This window comes from Sturnira hondurensis, unplaced genomic scaffold (assembly GCF_014824575.4).
Source record: "Sturnira hondurensis isolate 20B ecotype Veracruz unplaced genomic scaffold, ASM1482457v3 Scaffold0001509, whole genome shotgun sequence".
In the NCBI taxonomy this organism is placed as follows: domain Eukaryota; kingdom Metazoa; phylum Chordata; class Mammalia; order Chiroptera; family Phyllostomidae; genus Sturnira; species Sturnira hondurensis.
In genome coordinates, this window is record NW_028074140.1 from 322,050 (window position 1) to 341,678 (window position 19,629).

A 19,629-nucleotide genomic window follows, 5' to 3' on the forward strand; every position below is an offset into this window, starting at 1 on the left:
AATAAGGGAAAAGATGTCTTAAAAAATAATGAGTATTTACCAGAAACCCACTGTAAACATCAAACAGAGTAGAGGTGAATTTACATTAAAGCCCAGAAACAACCTGGAATGTGCAACCACTTGCTTAAGAATCTGACCACTGAACGGCTGACAGGAAAGACACCGGGTCCTGGCAGCCTCCAGGCTGGACTGCAGTGACAAAGGAACCATTTGGGGGAAGGCTCAGTTTACCAATCAATTTTACTGGCAAGAAAAATTAGCTACCTGTGTCCATGCAAAAACTAACTTCTTCCAAACACAGGCAAGCATGTCTACAATTATATTTTTGTAACCTCCCATGTTTTGAAGCAATTCATGACCAGCAGAGTGCTTTGGGACATTTCTTTACAATAAATGAAAAGTATTTGTTCAAGAAAAAGGCACATGTTCCTTCAAATAGGTAAGAAAAGCTTCCTACCCCTCCCCTCCCTTTCCCCTTTGGGGACCCAAACTGGTACCCTAGAAACATTCAGCAAAGCCAGCTTTAGCTTCCCTGGTCCCTCCCCCAGCAGCTGGGATGAGGCCAACATTTTCTTCACAGGTCATTTGATCTTGAGGTCCTTCAAGGCTGATTCCAAGCTCTGGAAGGAGGTGAACAGAACAGACTGGTTCTCAGCTGTCCTGCAGATATCATTCATACCTGCAAGGATCTGGCCCACACCTGCCCCGCCCCAGCCAGGCAGAGGACTGAAAACTTGGGTCTTTGGGGACCAGCAGAACTGGGTTTGAATCCCAGCCCTAGAAAGTTGCTCCAGAGCCTGCTGAGCCCAGGTGTCAAGGGGTTGTCTCTCATCCCTGCCACCCTCATTCCATCAAAGTGCCTTTCTCCTGCAGGAATGAAGGACAGGGCATCCAGGGCAGCTGCCAGGGAGAAAGGTGGGGATGGGGAACCTCACCTTCACATCCCAGATGCTCATGCCGCCGTCCATGCCAGTAGTGCAGAACTGTGAGCACTTGGCCTTGCCTCCGCTGAGCACCGAGATCTGGCTGCAAAGAGGATGAGGCCTTTATGGATCTCAGCCTGTGCCTATGCTGGACTCAAGTCCACACTGCCCTCCAGGAGCTCCTGACTTCAGGGACAAGTGCTGGGGTGTGCTTGAAAGGGAGAACCTAGAAGGCAGGCTGTGCATGGGGCTTAAAAGTCTGCTTTAGGAACAGCAGTAATGTGTGTAGTGATGGCAGGGTGGCGCAATGGGAAGAAAGGATGGGGCTGGGAGATCAAGGACTAGTTTGGAAGAGTTTTGAAAGCCCGGGCAGAGGTGTTTGGTCTGAAGACAACACTGGACTTGGCAGCCACAGGAGGGTTGAACTGGCTAAAGTCTTGCCACATTTTTTTTCTCTATTTGCCATGGGTTGGATGCATGTGGCTGGTAGGATTTGTTTGGAGGGTCTTCCCTTCATCCCACCCTAGTTCCTCAAGGCTGTAGCCTGACCCTTAATTCCACTACCAGATGCCCAGTTTCCAGCACTAGGCCTGCTTCAGCTATGGCCCCACTCATAAGCTGGCTGGTAACTGCGTGGCCACCTGCTGCCGCCTGCAGAGAACTACAGGCCACAGGCCTGTGATGATCACACAGCCATGTCCTACAAATGCAGAGAGGCTGGCTGCTTTGCCCTCACTGGATGTTATTTTTATGCCACCTGTAAGGGTCGATCTGGGTCCCTGTATCAGGCTCAAGCCTTCATGCTGCTGGGATGAGTCCAGATCAGCCACTCCCAGGTCCACCCTCCACCAGCCCCCTTTCTGCTCCTCAGCCCCACCCTCACCTGCCTTTTTTTGGGCAGTAAGCTCAGGCCCCCCTCCAGGCCCACCCTCACCTGACGCTGTTCTTGTGCAGTGAGTCTAGTGCCACTCCAGCCACACCTCCTTCAGAGCTTGCCTTCTTGTCTAGGTTCTGGAAGCGCTCACGGGCTGTCAAGCCACGCTGCGAGTTTTGCTTGGGCACATCCAGCCGCCCACCGAAACTCAGCGTCCCTGCAGCACCGTCATAGGTAAAAAGCACTGGGAAGCAGTCGTGGCCCTGCAGTGAGTGAGGGGTGCTATCTGAGCATGGACCAAGGGCAGGCGCAGCACCCCCATTTTCTGCAAGGGGAAACTGAAGCTGGAGGCAAGGCATGCCACCAAGAGACACTGGGCCGTGAGTCTGGTGACCCCTTTGGCTGGATGCATAACTTGGGTGGAGGAGCTATAAGGAAGCTCATACCCATTTGTGGACAAAGCCAGGCCAACCCCAGGTAGACAGGGACCATGTTAGATGTGAACATACAGGAGCAGCTCCTACCTCAGCAAGGCCAGCAATTAGATAAGAAGGCTTGTTTGGGTCTCCTATAGGAGCCAGGGGCCTTCTGTCCTAACCAGCAGGTTACATTTGCTCTGGAAGAGACCCCCACAGCTACATCTTCTCTAAGTCAAACGACCTTGCTCTCCCTCTGGGAGAGCATACACTGTTATGTTTGCTGAGGGGTGAAAAGGGACTGGACAGACAGGCAGAAGGAGGGAGAGCAGTAGTAGAACATGTGCCAGAACTGCACTCCCCCCACACCACCCCCTCAGAGTTAGGTATAGCTGTCATTTCTACTGGCCAATAAAGTAAGCAGAGATGTTAGGATCCACCCAGGGCATGTAGTCCACTTCCCCCTTCTCCCTCCATGGCAATTGGGGGAGCATGTTGGTGACAGGCTCCATCTGCACTGAGCAGACACCCCCTCACCACACCTACACTGGGCATATAAAGTGAGCAAGTGTCCCTGCATTTTGGGATATCTTTTTGTTACCATAGCATAATGCAACCTATTTTGATCAATACAGATATATAGATGAAAGGATAGATGGATGGTTGGATAAAAGGAAGGGGGGAAGGGAGGGAAGGTGGAGGAGGGAAAGGAAGTGAAGGGAGGAAGGGAAAGAGCAAACAAGTGTATATAACTGATCGGGCATCTCTGGGCCCACTGGGAGACCTGCCCTAAAGGGTCACTGCTTCCCTCCTTCCTTACCGCAGCCACCAGACTGTTCTCTGTGATGAAGGTCAGGGCCAGCAGTGGCAGCGTTTCAGAAGCCAGAGTTGCAACTCTGAGTGAGAGAGAGATATTAGCCACACCGGCTCCTTCCTGCTCTATGTCTTTGTTGTCCTCCCCTTGGGTGGCCTGTACTCACGCCATCTTCTTGTCGGCATCGGCCAAGCACACGGTGCTGTCGTGGCTGACCCAGGCCACACGGCTGCCGCTGGCTGAAAAGCAGACACCATGCACCCAGCCGCAGCTACTGCTGGACTCGAACATCAGCTCCCCGAAAGGCATCTTGGAGCCCCATGGTGTGGGTGCTGGTCGTTCCTCCACTTCCTTTATGTAGGCTGAGAATATCCTGCCCAGAGAGGACCCCATCCCCGTAAAAAGGTGACTGGGGAGTGGAAGAGGGGCCCGAACAAGAGGGACCCTTTCTCGAAGCAGCCTGGTATGGTCAGAGCATCTGGCTAGGAGCTCATGGTACCAAAGCCAGCTTTTCAAGACCTGCATATTCATACACAGTAAAGTCTGGGCCTTAGTGCCCTCTCTGTGCAATAAAGTGGGGCCAAGAAGTCTCCCAGCTCACTGTCCTGTGAACTCCTGGAACCCTTACCTTACCTGAGGACTGACCATCCATTGGTGACATGACATGAAGGGGGTGTCCTGGTCTCCATCATACTGGCCACTACTCCACAGCCAGCCCCTCGGTGCCCTTCCTCCCTCTTACTCTGCACCTTGAACCAATCCTACCCCCTGTTCTGCCAGCTCTACTCTGGCCCCGCTGCTCTCTCACACATTAATCTTCTCTCCAGGGGCAGCATGGGGTCAACTGACAGATCAGGGTGCCGACAAACCAGCTCCCTACCCACCAATAGAGCCTCATCAGGACATCATCCTTCCTGTGCCCAGGGCCTCCAAAGGGACCTCCAGAGCCTGCAGTAGCCTCATATCCCAGGCACAAATTCAGAGACCCAGGCCATCTGCCTGGAACTGGGAGTTGGAGGCCTGGGGAGACTTGGGGCTGCTGAACCCAGAAGTAAAAAACAGCCAGTGGCTACTGGAGACTACATTCCAGGCCTTAAGATAATGAGGCAGGTCTGTCCCAGCTTATCAGTCATTTATACTGTGTGAAAAAGCACACCCATTCATTTTCCTTCAGACAGAAGGAGACAAACTGAACAGGTGGGAGGTTCTAATGAAGCAGGAGAGGAAGGCCTAGGAAAGAAACCTTGCTGACATTAAGAGGTAGAAAGAGGCTAAGACTCTCCAAGGGCTGGATACAGGACTCACTGGTGATTCTCAAAAGAGCAAAACCTCAAAGACGCTGGAATGAGGCCCCAGGTCACCATGCTGGCAGCAGAATTGGTCTGTAGCTGGTCTAGAAGGCAGGGTATGGGGCTCCCAGGAAGAGGCTTCCCTTCACCTTCCAGTCCCTGTTCCTGCATGGATGTCAGGGCCCCACCCTCTCACCGGCACTTGAAGTCACAGGAGCCTGCGGCCAGGAGCACATTGTTGGGGTGCCAGTCCAGGCTGAGGACGGTGGAGCGGATGGGCTTCTTGATGTGCTTGCATACCCACCTGGATATGGCAGTCAGACAGGTAAGGGGAGAGAGGGACAAGCAGGTGGGCAACCCACTGGCCTCAGTGCTCCAGGAACTCCAGGTTCCCACTGGGTCCTACAGACCACTGAGGTCTCAAGAGGGAGGGGTCTGGGCACTGTCAGCCCATGGGCTTGTCAGGGCCAAGTTCAGGCCAGCAATGTGTGGGAACTCTATCCCTGGTATCTTTTAAACCTCACAACCCAGGCAGGCTCAGCAGAGATGCTAACTGGCTAGAGTGGGATTTGAACTTGGGTCTCTCAGACTCCAGCCTGAGCTCCTGCCTAGCCTGTACCTTCAGAGACTCAGGGGAGAAGATTATGATGTGGCTGGAAGCTTGTGTCTGGGTACCTTGGGCAAGTGGCTTTGCCCCAGGGCCTTACTTTTTGCTCACCTGTGAAGTACGGACAACAACAGATGTCCAGTCCAGGGAACCGTGGGGAAGTCATGGACAATATATGTACAGAGCTTACTCTGATCACCAGAGAGGCGACCTGGAGTGGCCTGTGCCTGAAATAGGGCTGTGGGAGTACCCGGTGGTGTGCAGAGCCCCTCACCTCACCTACAAGGTCCAGAGAGAACCCACTTCCCCAGGGTTGTGTGAACAGGAGGGCCAAAACCCCACCTGGTGCTTTCTGGGACACTCTAGTCCTACTATCTGTTGGTCTGCAGCCCAGGGTACCTCACAGCCCACTTAGGCCCCACTTAGGCACCCACCAGTCATTTTCCTGCTCAAAATAGCAGATGGAGATGACACGAGAGCCACTGCCCACAGCGAACTTGTTCTCATTGGGGGCCCAGCGCACACAGCGAGCAGCCCGGTTGATCCGAAGGATGACAAGCGTGGGCTTCCATGTGCGGCCCTTCAGTGTCCACACATAAGCATTGCGGTCTGTGCCACAGGTCACAATGCGGTTACTCTCAGGAGCCCAGTCAATGCCTGCGGAATAGGGAGGGGGACACCAGGTTGAAGTGAACTAAACAGAGGTGGCTGACTCTATAGTGTCTATGCAGGAGGGCTCCAAAGGTCACAATCTGAATGAAAGCTGCTTTTGGCAATGCTACTAGAGTTTACTGAGGGTGTTACAGCTCCCACAGCTATCACCAAAGATGCTTGAAGGCCAAACCAAAAGAGAAAAGCAATGCATCCATTGTGATGCTGAGCTGCTGGATCAAACCTTTCCCCAAACCCCCAAACTCTTGAGTTTTACAGTAACAGGAACGAACATAACCCTTTTATATCTTAAGCTACTTTGAATCAGGGCTGTGTTACTTACAACCCAAACTATCCTTACCAAAACAGTGAGTGGATGAATGGCCCTGGCTGGCCATGGCAACCTATTTCCTTTCAGGAGGGGAGTCCCAGCCAGCCTGACCCACCTGTCACCTGCCCGTTGTGCTCCTTGAGCTCATGCACCTTGACCCATTTGGCCCCGCTCTTTTCGTAGATGTGCACCTCATGGTTGTTGGGACAGATGGCAATCTCTGCAGGAAAGACGAGAGGGGTGTAGGGAGTTGGAGGATGCATGCATTCCCAGGTTCCCTCCCGCCCGCATGACTCCCCTCTACTAGGAACTCCCTTCACAGGCCACCTGGGCAACACTGTCCTTTGAGACTCAGACTCCTCTGCCTCAGAGGGGTCTCCTGAAGTCCCTCAGGCCCGGCTGAGCCCCCCGTGACACTTCCCCAGGGACTGGCCACCCTTCACTTGTACCACCCTGGACGTCCCAGCAGTCTCATGACCTCTGGGAACTTTTCCTGGTCCCCCACTACTGAACTCTCCTCTCAACTCCAGCCAAGGTCTCCATGCTGTCCCAACTCAGGGCCTCTGCACCTGCCCCTACCTCCCCTCCTTTAGGTTCTTTGTACAAATGTCACCTCCTTCGAAAGGCCTTCCTTGGCCACCTTTTCTAAACCAGTTCCTCTGCCTCCACTGCTTTCCCTTACCCTATGTGTTGGTCTTCATAGCTCATCTCACTATCTGCCCTTGCAGATTATGTCTTTGGTTCCCACCGCCAGCCCCTCTCCCAGCCCAGAAGCCCCTGCACTTACAGCCCAGCCCACACAGGTCCTGCGCTCATCCCCGCCCTTCAGTGACCACTGGCCTGGCTGCCCCTGCTGGTCCTGGAGCTGCTCATCCCTTCCCTCCTAAGCACCCAGTACTGGGGATGAAGGGGGGGGACAACTGGCCCCCAAAGAGCCCATAGTCCAGGGCACCTGGCTGCTTTAATGCCCACATGTGCTCTGCAGGACAGAGGGCACTCACGCGTGTGGTCCTTGTTCCAGGCGTGGCAGCTGATGGGCTCCACCAGGAAGCTGTGGTAGGCCATGGCTCCTCAGCTCCTGTGCCCAAGAGGGGGAGAAGCCAAGTCAGCTCTGCCCCTCCACAGACTAGGCCCCAGCTGACCTCATAGGAGGGCAGCAGGGGCCATCTTGCCTCCCAACTCTGGCTTGGTGCCTTACTTCACTCTGAGGCTCCAGGGAACAGAGAATGGCATGGTGAGTGGGGGTACGGGGGCGTGGGTGAAGCCACTACTTTGAGTGGGGTGTTCTGGGACCCTGTGCCAGACAGGCTATCACCTATCATCTATCTGTGCCTCAGTTTTCTCACAGATGGAGCTCATCCACGTAGAATGGAAACCAGTGCCCTCCACATCCAGAGCCCTGGTCTTCCTCACTCTCTTCCAGGTGGAGAGAAGACATAGGGGAGGGGAGGGGGCTGGTCTGTAGGCACCTGTAGGGGGTGCACAGGCAGGCAGACAGATTCCATTCTCATCAAGAAAATCCATCTGCACCCCCAGCTGGTGTGGCTCAGTGGACTGAGCACTCGACTGTAAACCAAAGGGTTGTGGTTCAATGGGTTGAGGGCCAGGTCCCCAGTATGGGGCACACGAGAGGCAACCACACGTTGCTGTTTCTCCCTCTCCCTTTCTCCCTCCCTTCCCTTCTCTAAAAATAAATATGCCTGAATGTGAAATGAAGGAGAGTCCAGAGGGCAGCTAGATGCCCAGAGAAGGGAGACTGGACTCAGAAATGAAGGTTCAGTACTGGCAGCAGCAACAGCCACTGGCATCCTGCCTGGGGAGGGGCCAGCCACTGTTCTCCCACCCAGCTCAGTCCCTGCACATCCCCAGCCTCCTCCCACCACTGGCTGAGCTGCAGGGAACCTGAGTGGCCTGAGGAGGGGTGGTGTGCACATTTGGGTGGGTCACCCACAGCCTTTCTTTGCCCTTACCCCACTTCACCATGCTCTGCACATTTCCACCCCAGACTGGCTGGCTCCTCCCAGCAACTGCCCTCTCAGGCCACCCCCTCACTCCTGGCTGTGAGGGTGGGTGAGGCCCCCCTGCCAGTTCTTTACATGGAGTTTGCTGCCCTCAGCCATTTCTATGCCTGGGGCATGCAGAACTGGCCTTCTTACATGCTGTTCCCTCTGCAGGGAAGACTGCTCCCTGGGGATGTGCCTCATGTACCTTCCGGGCCAGTTCTGTCCACATTTCACACCTGCAGGCCATTCTCTCCAGCCACTCAATGCCCACCCCTGTTCTGTTCAGCAACATCCTACTCATCTGTAAATACCAAAGTGAAGATCACTTCCTCAACAGCCCAGGGTCAGGCCTCAAACACTCACGTACATTCAGCCTTGCATGCACACAAGCACACCGCTCCCACAATGGCTGCCTCCCCAGCCTCTCTCCTTATAAGGCCTCTTTGTGTAGAGCAAAGCCCCGGAAGTGGCGACCGAGCTGTCAGCCCAGGTCAGCAGGACTCATGGGGATTTCCTCCAAGCTTCCAGTGCATCTGCAATGGGCCAGAGCTGACATCCAGTTTTGCTGGGGCAGGGTGTCATCACTGTCTTCACTACAGATGCCGACTCAGGAGTGGGAGCTCTAGGCCTGTTTAACAGCTAAATTGTGCTCATCTGTCCATCCCCATTTCCCAAGGTCTCTAACAGGACAGGGGCAGGGCTAAGGCCAGAACCCACTTCCGAACCTCTGGAGTCCAGTGGAGGCCAGCCACTCCTCACCCCTACAGTCCCAGGAGGCCCAGAGAGAAGAGAAGAAGCCTTGTGGCTGCAGCCCAGGGTGAGGATGAGGGCCCCTGGACAGCAGAACCCAATTTCCCAGCTCCAACTGTCACTGAGATGCCATGTGGCCAGGCATTTCTGCCCCTTGCGAGGTCTTGGCAAGAGTGTCCAGTCATGGAAAAGCCTGTCTAGCATGATGTTCCAGAGTTCCAGACAGTGAAGATGTGAGTCTGTGTCAGCTGAGGACAGTGGCCCCCATACTAGCAAGCCATGTAACTGAGAGGACTTAGGGAGCCCTCACCACTTTTTCCTGGGACCAAAAGTTTGTCAAGTGGGAGAGGGAGGGGCTGTCAAAGACGACCACATGGACAGTGGGACAGACAGGGGAGGGAGGTTCAGACTACATCCATGAGCAGTCACTCACCCTTTAACATGAATTCAGACAGAAATACTTCCTAGTTCACTGAACCAGCAACTTAAGGGGAACAGAGGGTATGGCAGAAGGCAGTGGGAGTAGGCAAGATGCATTTCCCTTTTTTCATAACTTCTGCAAAGCAACTGAAACCAGCAGGGCCTCAGTGATGACTCCCAACCCCCACTTACTAAGGAGGAAGTGGGAACCTAGAGAGGGGAGGGGCTTCTCTAGCCACTGTAGCTTCCTAGCTCAGGAATCATTAGATTGTCCCTGTGGTCAGACCCAGGGAAGCAGCCTTCACACTGAGCCACCCACCTTGGGAACCTGGACTTGATCATTCCTAGGAAAACCTCTACCTACAGAGGTGGGGAGATAGGCTGACTGCCAGTCAACCTCCTTCTGGGGAAAATGCTGTTGGAGCTCCTTGGCCCATGTGTTGCCTCAGTGATGGTTCCTGGTAGAGACAATGGCAGGCTGAGGCTGTAGCCTCTGGGACACCCACCCACTTGTCACATGGTTCTGGGAGCCAGCATCCTTGGGCCCACCTGACAGTTAAAGACAAGGAGAGGAGGGACCCCTGGGGATGGCATTGGGACTTGGAGTATACAACCAGGGCTCTGTGCCCCCAGGCCCCCATCACTTCTGAAACTGAGTGAGACTGGGGGAACATGGGCCAAAGCCTGAAAATCCCTGCTGTCCCCCAGCCTGGAGCCAGGATCTCTGTGGTCCCAGAAGCACCTCCCCCACATCACACACAGCAGAGGGCTCAGTATACTTGGAATCAGGTGCATCCATGGCTAGGGGTGCGAGGGCAAAGAATGACATGGGGGCCAGAAGCGGGTATCGGTCTCCAAGGTGAGGTGTGGGTTTCTATCCAGGGAGTGCCAAAGACCGATACTGGTGTGTGGACATAATCCCCACAGGTTATTTGATCACTGATGTATCCCCAGTACCAATTAGGGTACCTGGCAAATGAAAGGTGCTCAATAAATATCCCTTGAATGTGCCTGAATGAATGAATCATATCCTTTCATGTCTGTCTTTAGGGGACGGTCTATAAGGGATATGCCATATGACTTCAGTGGCACGTGGATACAATTTATAAATATTTACTGGAGAGCATGTACTCAAATTTTCTTTTCTAGATAGGATCAATGATCAGAAAAGCTTGGAAACCCACAGTCCAGAGTAACTTTTGAGAATTTTGGAATAAAGCTCCTCTCTGAGGCAAACCAAGTCAGGTGAAGCCTCAGGCTGCCCTGCCAACGGTCTCAGGCCTCTGTGCTCCTTTCTTACAGTGCCAGGTTCAAATTCTGGCTTTGTCCACGCTGGCTGGATGCCCTTAGACAATGCTTTCCTCACATCTCCATCCAGAAAAGGCTGGGGCTGGACAAGGCACCCACTGTAGGTTTTTTCTTACTTTCAGAGAAGCTTGCCCAGCCTTCTCTAACTCCAGACATTTGGCTGTACTTGAGGCTAATCCAGGCAAGAGAGGCCTGGAGCAAGGATCTCTGCTCTACAGGCACTCAGGGAAGTCCCCACCCAGCTCAGAGGCTGGCTGGAGAGAGCAGCCCGAGAGCCATTTTGCAGCATGCTTAGCAATTACTCAACTTCCTGTTGTGTGTGGAGCAGCCTTTGCCACCCTAAACAGGCCAGCCAATCCCTTCTTCCCAATTCTGCTCTTGAAGTCACAAATCAGGCAAAGAAAGTTAAGTCAAGAAACAAAAATGAAAACAATCATAAGGCACCATAAAGCCCCAGTTAAAGTAACTCAAACAGAACAAAAATCAAAACCACATAACACTCAATGCTGGCAGGGCTGTAGAGAAATTCTCATCTGTTGCTAACTTGTTCTGTCTTTCTGAAGAGCAATGTGATAACGCTTTCTCCAACAGCAGATTAGTAACAGAACAGAATGACAAGAACAGGAAGCTAAGACTGTTACCGCATCCTGCTGTGGCTCAGTTGGTTGGGTGTCTCCCACAAAGTGAATGGTTGCCAGTTCAATTCCCGGTCAGGGCACATGCCTGGGTTGTGGGTTCCCTCCCCAGTCTGGGCAAGTCCCACAGGCAACTGACCGATGTTTCTCTCCCTCTCTTTCTGCCTCCCTTCCCCCTCTCTAAAAATAAATAAATACAGTATTTTAAAAATGCTTTAAAAAAAGATTGTTAACACTCTCTGGTGACATAAATTCATTTTAGGGCTAAGAAAATAACCTCTGACTTTTTTTAAAGCAAACACATTTATAATAACCCTCTTTGTAATGGGGACAGGGTAAAAAAATCCAGACGACTACAGATATGGAATAAGAACATGTGATATTAACATGGATTGTATTTAAATATTACAAACACATATGTAATAAACTAACTTTACTTGCCATCTCTAAATGCCCAGGATTTCCCAGAACTTTTACATACATTATTCTCTCTAAAGCAAGCCAATAAAAAAAGTAATACAATTATGAGGTCCTGTTTACACTTTCAAAAGAGAAAAAAATAAAGCAAGCCGAAGAAGTTTTCTTTTTAAACTTCATTTCGTACAGAAGGAAACTGAGACTTGGATAAAAGCCAAAATTTGCTCACAATCACACAGCTCTTAAAAGGCAAACAGATTCTGATCCCAAATCTCAGGTTAGGTTCACCGGGACAGAAACTTTGGTAAATGTGGGCAGGCCTTACAACAGCAGCGCTCAAATTTATACTTTGCGTGTGCCTGGCACACTGTCAAGTGCCTTACACACCTAATCATATTTATGCCTCAGGACTTGAAAGGATCCCGTATTTCAGATAAGGCAAGTTGAGGCCCGGAGAGGTTAGGCGGCTTGCTCAGGTCATCAGCCAGTGAAGGTAGAAGTCGGCACTCTTACCTCGGGTCCCTGAGACCTCGCAGGCAATGGACCGCCTTACCCAAAGGGAAGTCCTGACCCCCAGGTGAGAGCTGCCTGCGCACGGCCCGGAGCAGCGGACGGGTGGGGGAGACAGCTCCCCTGCGCTTCGCACCGGTCATCACCGTATTCTAGTCCCTGCCCGAGGCCCCGCCCCGCCCCGCCCCGCCCGTGAGGCCCGCGTCCGCTCTGCAGCTGGGGAAGGCGAGGCCGGCCAGGTCCGTCGTTGTCTGGCTCCGTCAGTGGAGACCCCTCCGCCCCCGCCCCGGGGGCAGGGGGCAGGCTGGGGCCCGGAGGAGGGAGGGGCCGGGCGGGGACGCCAGCTCGTTTTCCCTCTGGAGCAACCCGGAAGGCTGGAAGATGGAGGGGAAGTGGCTGGGCGTGGGTTCGTCGCCAATCGAAATAACGGGGGACATCGGCCGCGGGGCCAAACCGCGGACATGGGGAAGCGGGGACGGGGCAGGAGCGGGCGCAGTGGCCGGGGGCTCGGCCACCCCGAGGACGCTGGGCGCGAGGAGCGCTGCGCTGTTCCCCTCGGAGGGTCCGCCACCCGCACCGCCGGGCCCCTTCACCTCTAGGAGCCCCCACACACCCCGGAAGGTCCCCGCCTCACCTCCAGGCGCCCCCCTCATCCCCGCGGCCTCTCAAGCGCCCCTCCTCTCCAGGCGGCCCCCCCCGAACCCCCATCCGGGGGGCGTCGACGCCTCTCGCCCCCTTACCTCAGAGCTCCCGGCCGCGGACTCTGGGCAGTCGACGCGCCGAACCGGCTCTGGGACCCGCAGCCACTTCCTCGTGGGCGGAGGGCGGGGCCTGGCAGCCTCCGCGCCCCCGGGCGGGGGCGGGGCTCCGGGCTGCGGTCCGGAGGCCCAAGGCCCCGCCCACATCTCTGGTTCCGGGGGCCGTGAGGGCCCAGGCCCCCGGACACTGTCTGCTACCGCTTCTCACCACTTTACGGCTAGAGACACTGAGGCTCAGAAAGGGGTGCGCAGCCTGAGCAGCGAGCTGGCGGGAAATGGGAGGCTGGTAGGTGCATGTCCACCACCACCCAAGTCCTACCACCACGCCAAGAGCGGGGCGGCCTCTGGGTTCATACCAACTGTGACCCCGCACCTTGGGGATCCTATGCAGAACTCTGTCCCCAGCCCTCGGGGGCCGCCCCTTCCATCACCAGCTTGTACACGCTGGGCGCCGAAAGTGCAATAGGGCGTCTCCAAGGCAGACAGCCCCGCCCCCACCTCCCCGAGTCTCAGCGTCCACACTACGAACCCGGGGATGGGGGTGGGGGCGGAGTGCAAGCCGGCGCCCTGGCTGGCCCAGCATTTTCTCTCAGGGCTGATTTCTTGCACCTTTGTTCCACCGCAGACTGCTTCACTCCTTTTGCGGCCACCTGAATTTGGATCTTGGGCCAGGTAGACCCCAGGGGTCTTTCCATTTCTACCCTCTGTCTGATCCTTGGACATGTTGCTAGGTGGCTTGACAGATGGAGGAGACCTTGGTGAAAACCCTGTACCCTCTCAATTCTGGCCCCTCTCCCTAGGATTGACTCATTTCACTCAAAGAAAGCCAGGCAGCAAGCAGCACCAAGGGGTAGGTTGGGGTGTGGGATCTCCATGGTCTCTGGAGGTCCAGATCTAGGGGCTTTGACAGGTACTGTTCTTACTGCCTAGAACGCTTTTCCACCCTCTTCCCACTTGACCTACTTCAGTTATCCTTCAGGTGTGGCTGAGCATCTTAGCTCACATTCACCCAGACCCCTTCCGCATTAGAGGTGTCCACTGGACTCGCATCCTGTGCTCACCAGCCCCAGCTCCTATTTCATTGAATTCCACTCCTGCAGGATTAAATGTCTCTAAACACGGAGCACTTCTGGTAGCAAGCAAAGTGTTCACTAAACTTTAGCTAAGATTTGTAAGATCCCGAGCCTTCCTGGCTCTGAGGAAACACTGAGGGGCAGTTACCAGGGCTCCCCATGTAACCTTGTCAAATCCTGGTGATGGCAGAAAAAAGACTTTTTTAGTCTCACCAGAAAAAAGTTTCAGATGGTCTGTACCAGCAACCCCCTTCCCATGGGGACAAAGGCAGTTATGAGGGGACAGCCATGGGGCACCTGTGGCACCTCTGGCTTTCATTCCACACCTCCACAGCTTTGTATTTGCCCAGGACATTACCCCAGGTGGGGCTGACACCCACCTGTGGTGTGTGGGCACTGAGTGGTCTAGCCCATTCAGCTCCTGGTGTCCCCTGCCCTGAACTTGTGACCTCAGACGGCCAGATCAAAGCAAAGGCCAGGACTTTGGAATATGACAGAGGGGAAAGAAACCCCCTCTGGGTGAGCTGCATGAATCTGAACACAAGAGTGGAACAGCCACAAAGGAAGCCAGATGACCCAGTTAAAGCTCAGATGGAGAGAATCCCAGAGAAAGGGTCAGAACCCTGGTCAACCTCTGGTCCACCTGAGCCAACCTGCTCCATTTGGAGGTTTCAGATACATGAGCTAATAAGGAGTCTGGTTTTTGGGTTTTTTTTCGGTCTCAGTCTGTTCTCAGAACACACTCCATCACCTGGTTTCCAGAAGTCAGATTGCACAGTGGTCTCATCATCATCGACCAGGGCTCACAGTGACAGCGGAAGAGGCCTCCCTAAATGTCCCCCATCTCTAGCCTAAACCCTTGCTCCTCATCTCATCTCCCCGCCCCCCGGTTCCCTGGCCCCACTTCACCAGATGTGGGCTCATAATCCTTTTAGGCTCCGGGCAAGCAATGCTGCCAGCCACAGGGCCCAATCATATAAGGAAAATACTGCAGGCTCATCCTGGGGGGTGCAACCAGACCCAGGGCTCCCCTACAGCATCCCCCCTACACCCCCCTCCCCGCCCATACTCTGCCACCCACCGATGGCAGAGCCGCTGGCCCTGGGTCCTTTGTCTGCTCAGGAGTCTGTTTTTTAAGGTGGTTTGAGTTGAGTTTTCCTGTTATTCATCACTAAAAGCATCCTGACAAATATGCATACTTGGACTCCCTTTTCCTCATTGTGAAAAGTGATCAGAGGCAGCCTGACTGGATGACAGGACGACTCAGAAGCTTAGTGTGAGCAGAAACCATGTTTGTGTTGCTCAGTCTGCTCTCCTGAGTGCCTAGAACGGCACCCAGCACACGGGAAGCACTCAGTTCGTGTCTACAGAGTGACTGAGTGCATGAACAAACAAGTGGTGTTAGAAGACTGAACCCCATCCTGGCTCTGCCACTTCATCTGTAGTGTAACTTCAGGCAAGTAACTTCCCTTCCGTGCCTTGGTTTCTGCATCTGTGAGGCTGACTCATAGCAAGCACTGCTGCCCCCTCACAGGCCTGTGGTCTCTGTGGGAGGGAGGACCAGTGGGTGGGAGAGCACAGCTCACTAGGAAGTGGCAGGCATGTTGTTTGAAATGGCTCTGCTGGGGGATAGAGTTTTCTAAGCCTAAGAAGTGAAGCCACTTCTTAGGTGAGGGGGATCTGGGGGTAGAAGAATTTCATTTAGAGTTCTGAGAACAAGGCCAGAGCTTTCTGTTACTTCCTGGAAGCTGCCTTCCCCCGGGGTGCCCTGGGGAGAAGAGGCTGTACTCCCCGTCCTCTCTGGCCTACTCAGGTGTTTAAGGAATGCAGCTACACACCCAGGCTTCGGGGCTGGCTGACTCGGAGGGCAGCCAGTTGGGGGCTGGGGCAATGTCTCCAGGTCATCAGGGTTCTTGGACTTTCTGCTCCTTCCTCCTCACTGCACTGGCCTTACTACCTCTTGTCACATTAGGGCAGCCATGCCCTAGACCTCTGGGCTCAGGACACGGTGGGATGGCCAAGGAAGTGGGACACCAGGGACAAAACCAACCTTTCCCAGAAGAGCCCAGCATGTTCTTCTCCTGTCTCAATGCGTGTCCACCCCTGATGTGGACCATGGGTCTCTGTCTCTGAGATAAAGGGATTGCCTCCTGATCCCTGTGAGCAGAAGGGATGAGGGAAAACCCTGTGCCTCCTCCCCCAGGCCACACATGTGGGTGAGGTGCCCGAAGCCTGGGAGGGCAGATGTCCACCAGGGCTGAGCCTCAGAACACATTCAGCATTCCACACCCCTGGCCCTGGCTCCAGGGGCAGGCCTTCTGCTGGGGGCCGGCACCCTGTTGCAGCACACCTGCTCCCAAGCCACACGGTTTTATGTGGAATTCAATTGAGAAATGCAGGTCTATGATGAAACTGCACAGGGCATCATGGGAGGGGTCCTCTCCCATTGGTGCCGGTGATATCCTTCATGCTCCTGAGCATGGGTGAACAGCTTGGTCACTGCTGTAGCTCCACTCCCTGCCCTCGCCCAGTCGGGTGCATGCTTACCATTTATGGCTGGGGCCCTTGAGATTGTCATGGTTCCAACATGGGCTGTCACTCTCCCTCTGGACTTGAGTTTTGTCATCTTTAATATGTGGCAGTAGCAGTTCCAACACTACAAGGCTGTTGTGAGCAGTTAAAGCCTATCAGTTGCTTACCTTGGTGCCTGGCATACTTAGCTCCTCTTGCAGTGACACATCAAGGTATGGTCCAAGCGCCCTTCCTCATGAACCCCATCAGGTGACTGACTCTGTCTCCCTCAGTGGTTTTCACACTGTTTTTGCTCAGGACCACAGTGATATATATTGTGACCTAGTACAAACCTTTGTCTGTATCTGAAACATAAGTATTGTGAAACAATACTTTCTTACTACATGTAATACACAATTTGTTATTTTCTTGTTCCATTTAAAAAATGCATCATGACCTACTAAATTGATTTTTACAATCACTAATGGGCTCTGTCAATGTGAAAAACACTGCTCCAGATCATTCTTCCTTCTCTGGGCTGACCTGGTATATTAGTTTCTGATTGCTGCTGTAATGATTGCTACAAACGGGGATGCTGTGAGTGACACAAATGGATTCTTACGCTGTGGTTAGAAGTCCACAACCCGCCTCAGCGGGCAGGTGGCATTCCCTCTGGAGGTGACAGAGGAGAGGTTGTTTAGGTGCCTTTCCCAGCTTATACACACGCACCCTGCATTCCTTGGATCTGTGGCCTTATGGCCCTCCAACCTACGATTCCATCATTTCATCTCTGACCCTCCTGCCTCCCTCTTGTAAGGGTCCTTGTGATCATCTTGGCCCCCCTGGATCACCCAGGATACTCTCCCCATCACATCTTTAATTTAATCCCATGTGAAAAGTTCACAGGTTCTGGGAATTAGGACCTGGACATCTTTGGGGGGAGGGATTATTCTACCTACCACACTTCATATAAATTATGCACTGACAATAATTTAAATAACGTAACCTTATGATTCATATACTGATCTGTACTGACTATTCCACATGGGGTAGCTTTCACACACCTGGGAGAACCCTGGGACTTCACATCATTGCCTCCAGAGTTGGGGCACATGGGAACTACTCCACTGGTGATGGCTCTTGGGCAAACTGAAGAGTTATGCCTGAACAATTTGGTTCTGAGGTCCCCAGTTTTCTAAGCATAGTATTCTGAATGAACTATTCCTTTTTTTTTTTAAAGATTTTATTTATTTATCTTTAGAGAGGAAGGGAGGAGAGAAGGAGAGAAATATCAATGTATGGTTGCCTCTCGTGAGTCCCCTGTTTGGGAACTGGCCTGCAACCCAGGCATGTGCCCTGACTGGGAATCGAACCTCGATACTCTGGTTCACAGGCCTGCGCTCAATCCACTGAGCTACACCAGCCAGGGCTCTTTCTTTTTTTTTTTAGCAAAATCCTTCATACACTGTTCCCAGGCCTACTAAGGGTCTCCAGGCCAATTGCAAACCCCAGCTGTGCTATCTAATGGGAATTACTAATCCTGTATCACCATTTTATGGGTAGGGAGGCTGAGGTTCAGAGATGTTAATGATTGCTCAAGGTTACACAACTTGGCAGAACTATAATTTGACATGAAATCCCACAGCTTTGAATCAAAGGACTTTGGTGGTCACCTGGAAGCCCTCCAGATGGGCAGTCATTGTGGACCCAGGCCTGGCCTGAGTCTCAAAGGTAGGGTGAGAGGAGGGAGCTTCCACAATTTTAAGACCCTAGCTGCCATGATTGTGATGGGAGCGGAGCCCTCCCATGGCTGAGAAATGACTCAGGTTTCCAAAAAGAAAAAGACTACTCTGTGGCTATAAAGTTCTTGCCAACAAAGTTCATAAATTATATTTTTTGTTGCGGGCTGTTTCTTTCATGGAATACAATGTTTCTCTAAGAACCCCTGGGCCTGCTAATTTGTAATTTTGGCCTGCCTGTGTCTTTCCTCTCTCTGTGAGGACAGCCTTGCTGGTGCACAGGGGCAAACACGTATATGCGAAGGAGCTCCTGCCATCAGTTCCAGAGAGAACATGACAGCAAACAGGAGAGGCAGGCCCACCGAGCTGGCACCTCAGGAGCTCTGGATTTTCTCCTGGAGAGGAGTAAGTAATGTGTCCACGAGTCACCAAAAGGGCAGCATAACTCTTCAGAGAATATCATGACGTCCTCTGAGAAACACTGTTACCAGTGTCCTAAAACTAGAGTTGGGTTTCATTCACTGCTCTACTTCTCCTGGGCCAGTGAGGTCAAGAATATGGCCATGCCTGAGGCAACTCTGTATTAGTTTACTTTGTTATTCATTTATATTTTCATCTCTCAAGAGCCTCAGCCTTGGAATGTCAAACTCCATGTTTAATTATGATGAAGATAACCTAGCTTGGGCACAGTAATCACTAAACCAAAATGATAAAGTGTTCCTTTCCTCTTCCTACTGCACACTCCCTCCTCCCAGTGTGCGCCTAGAGGTGCCTATTTCTGTGGTTGCCCCTGCTGTGGGCCCAGGGCCCAGACCACAGGGTCTCTGAGTAGGCTCCCATTTGGGCCTGGCTGTTTAATGGCAGTGGGCCTTGTGTGCAATGTGGGGACAGTACATCTACTTTGCAAAAGTACTGCAATGCCGAAGATAGCATTCAATAAATTGTTCTTTTGGTTGAAGAAAAAACACTTGAATTCAATTTAAGAAACTAATAATCTAAGACTTTATCTAAAAAACTAGTCTAAAGAAGAGCTAGCCCAGTTTTTCCACTAAAAACAAATATAAGGAAACAAAACCAAAACACATTCAGTATTTTTATTTCATTTTTTTATCAATTTACATATCTCTCCACCTTTTAAGTTAGTGTGACAATTTTCCATAATAAACTACTAAAAGAGAAACTTTGGTCAAAAATGGAATGAAATAGCAAAAAAAAACCAAAAACAAAAAACCCAAAAATAAACGGACAAAAAACCCAAAAAACAAACAAAACCCAGTCACTGCGCTTAAAAAACCAACACTTTCACCAATTATATTCAAACAAAACCACACACAAACAACATTTGCGAGATATGTGTCTTCAGTGTTTCCTTGTGGCTGGCTCTCCTCACCATCATGCAAATGGTGGAGCTGCCGTGGGCAGTTCGTCAGTTTGTCATGCTGAATCTGGGAGGCTCCCTCAGCTTCACATTATCCGAAGGCCCTGGATGGAAGACTCTAAGGTCTTGAAAATGGCAGGAAGAACACTAATGGTTACTGAGGGTTGTCCATCCTGGCATTTTCCCCATGGTGCCATACCACTCCCCCTCCTCTCCTCAGCT

The 19,629-nt window shown here is 52.6% G+C and overlaps 2 protein-coding genes and 2 non-coding genes across 4 annotated transcripts in view; all 4 read right to left on the reverse strand.

Annotated features, from left to right (window-relative positions):
* Positions 1-367: 367 nt before the first annotated feature.
* ARPC1B (actin related protein 2/3 complex subunit 1B) lies at positions 368-12,795 on the reverse strand. The gene is made up of 10 exons (XM_037028369.1): positions 12,689-12,795; positions 6,907-6,983; positions 6,021-6,125; positions 5,358-5,580; positions 4,513-4,620; positions 3,194-3,400; positions 3,034-3,109; positions 1,858-2,060; positions 936-1,026; positions 368-620 (listed from the first exon to the last, which is right to left on the reverse strand). The coding sequence occupies exons 2-10, from the start codon at positions 6,968-6,970 to the stop codon at positions 582-584; spliced, it is 1,116 nt and encodes a 371-aa protein (XP_036884264.1). The 5' UTR covers positions 6,971-6,983; positions 12,689-12,795; the 3' UTR covers positions 368-581.
* A 1,700-nt stretch (positions 12,796-14,495) lies between these two features.
* On the reverse strand, positions 14,496-14,578 carry LOC118975482 (small Cajal body-specific RNA 18). Its single transcript, XR_005064072.1, has one exon.
* Positions 14,579-14,664: 86 nt separating this feature from the next.
* Positions 14,665-14,805, reverse strand: LOC118975483 (small Cajal body-specific RNA 17). The gene has a single exon (XR_005064075.1).
* Positions 14,806-19,109: 4,304 nt separating this feature from the next.
* ARPC1A (actin related protein 2/3 complex subunit 1A) overlaps positions 19,110-19,629 on the reverse strand; it is a 34,020-nt gene continuing 33,500 nt past the window's right edge. Inside the window, exon 10 of the mRNA XM_037028409.1 lies at positions 19,110-19,532. Within this exon, the coding sequence (XP_036884304.1) occupies positions 19,494-19,532 (39 nt within the window). The 3' untranslated portion in view covers positions 19,110-19,493. The remainder of the gene's footprint in view (positions 19,533-19,629) is intronic.

Coding starts and splice junctions, on each gene's coding strand:
- ARPC1B (XM_037028369.1), bottom strand. CDS start 6,970: ATGGCCTACCACAGCTTCCTGGTGGAGCCCATCAGCTGCCACGCCTGG. Junction 5,581..6,020: donor GCACAACGGGCAGGTGACAG/GTGGGTCAGGCT, acceptor CCTATTCCGCAG/GCATTGACTGGGCTCCTGAG. Junction 2,061..3,033: donor AGAACAGTCTGGTGGCTGCG/GTAAGGAAGGAG, acceptor CACTCACTGCAG/GGCCACGACTGCTTCCCAGT.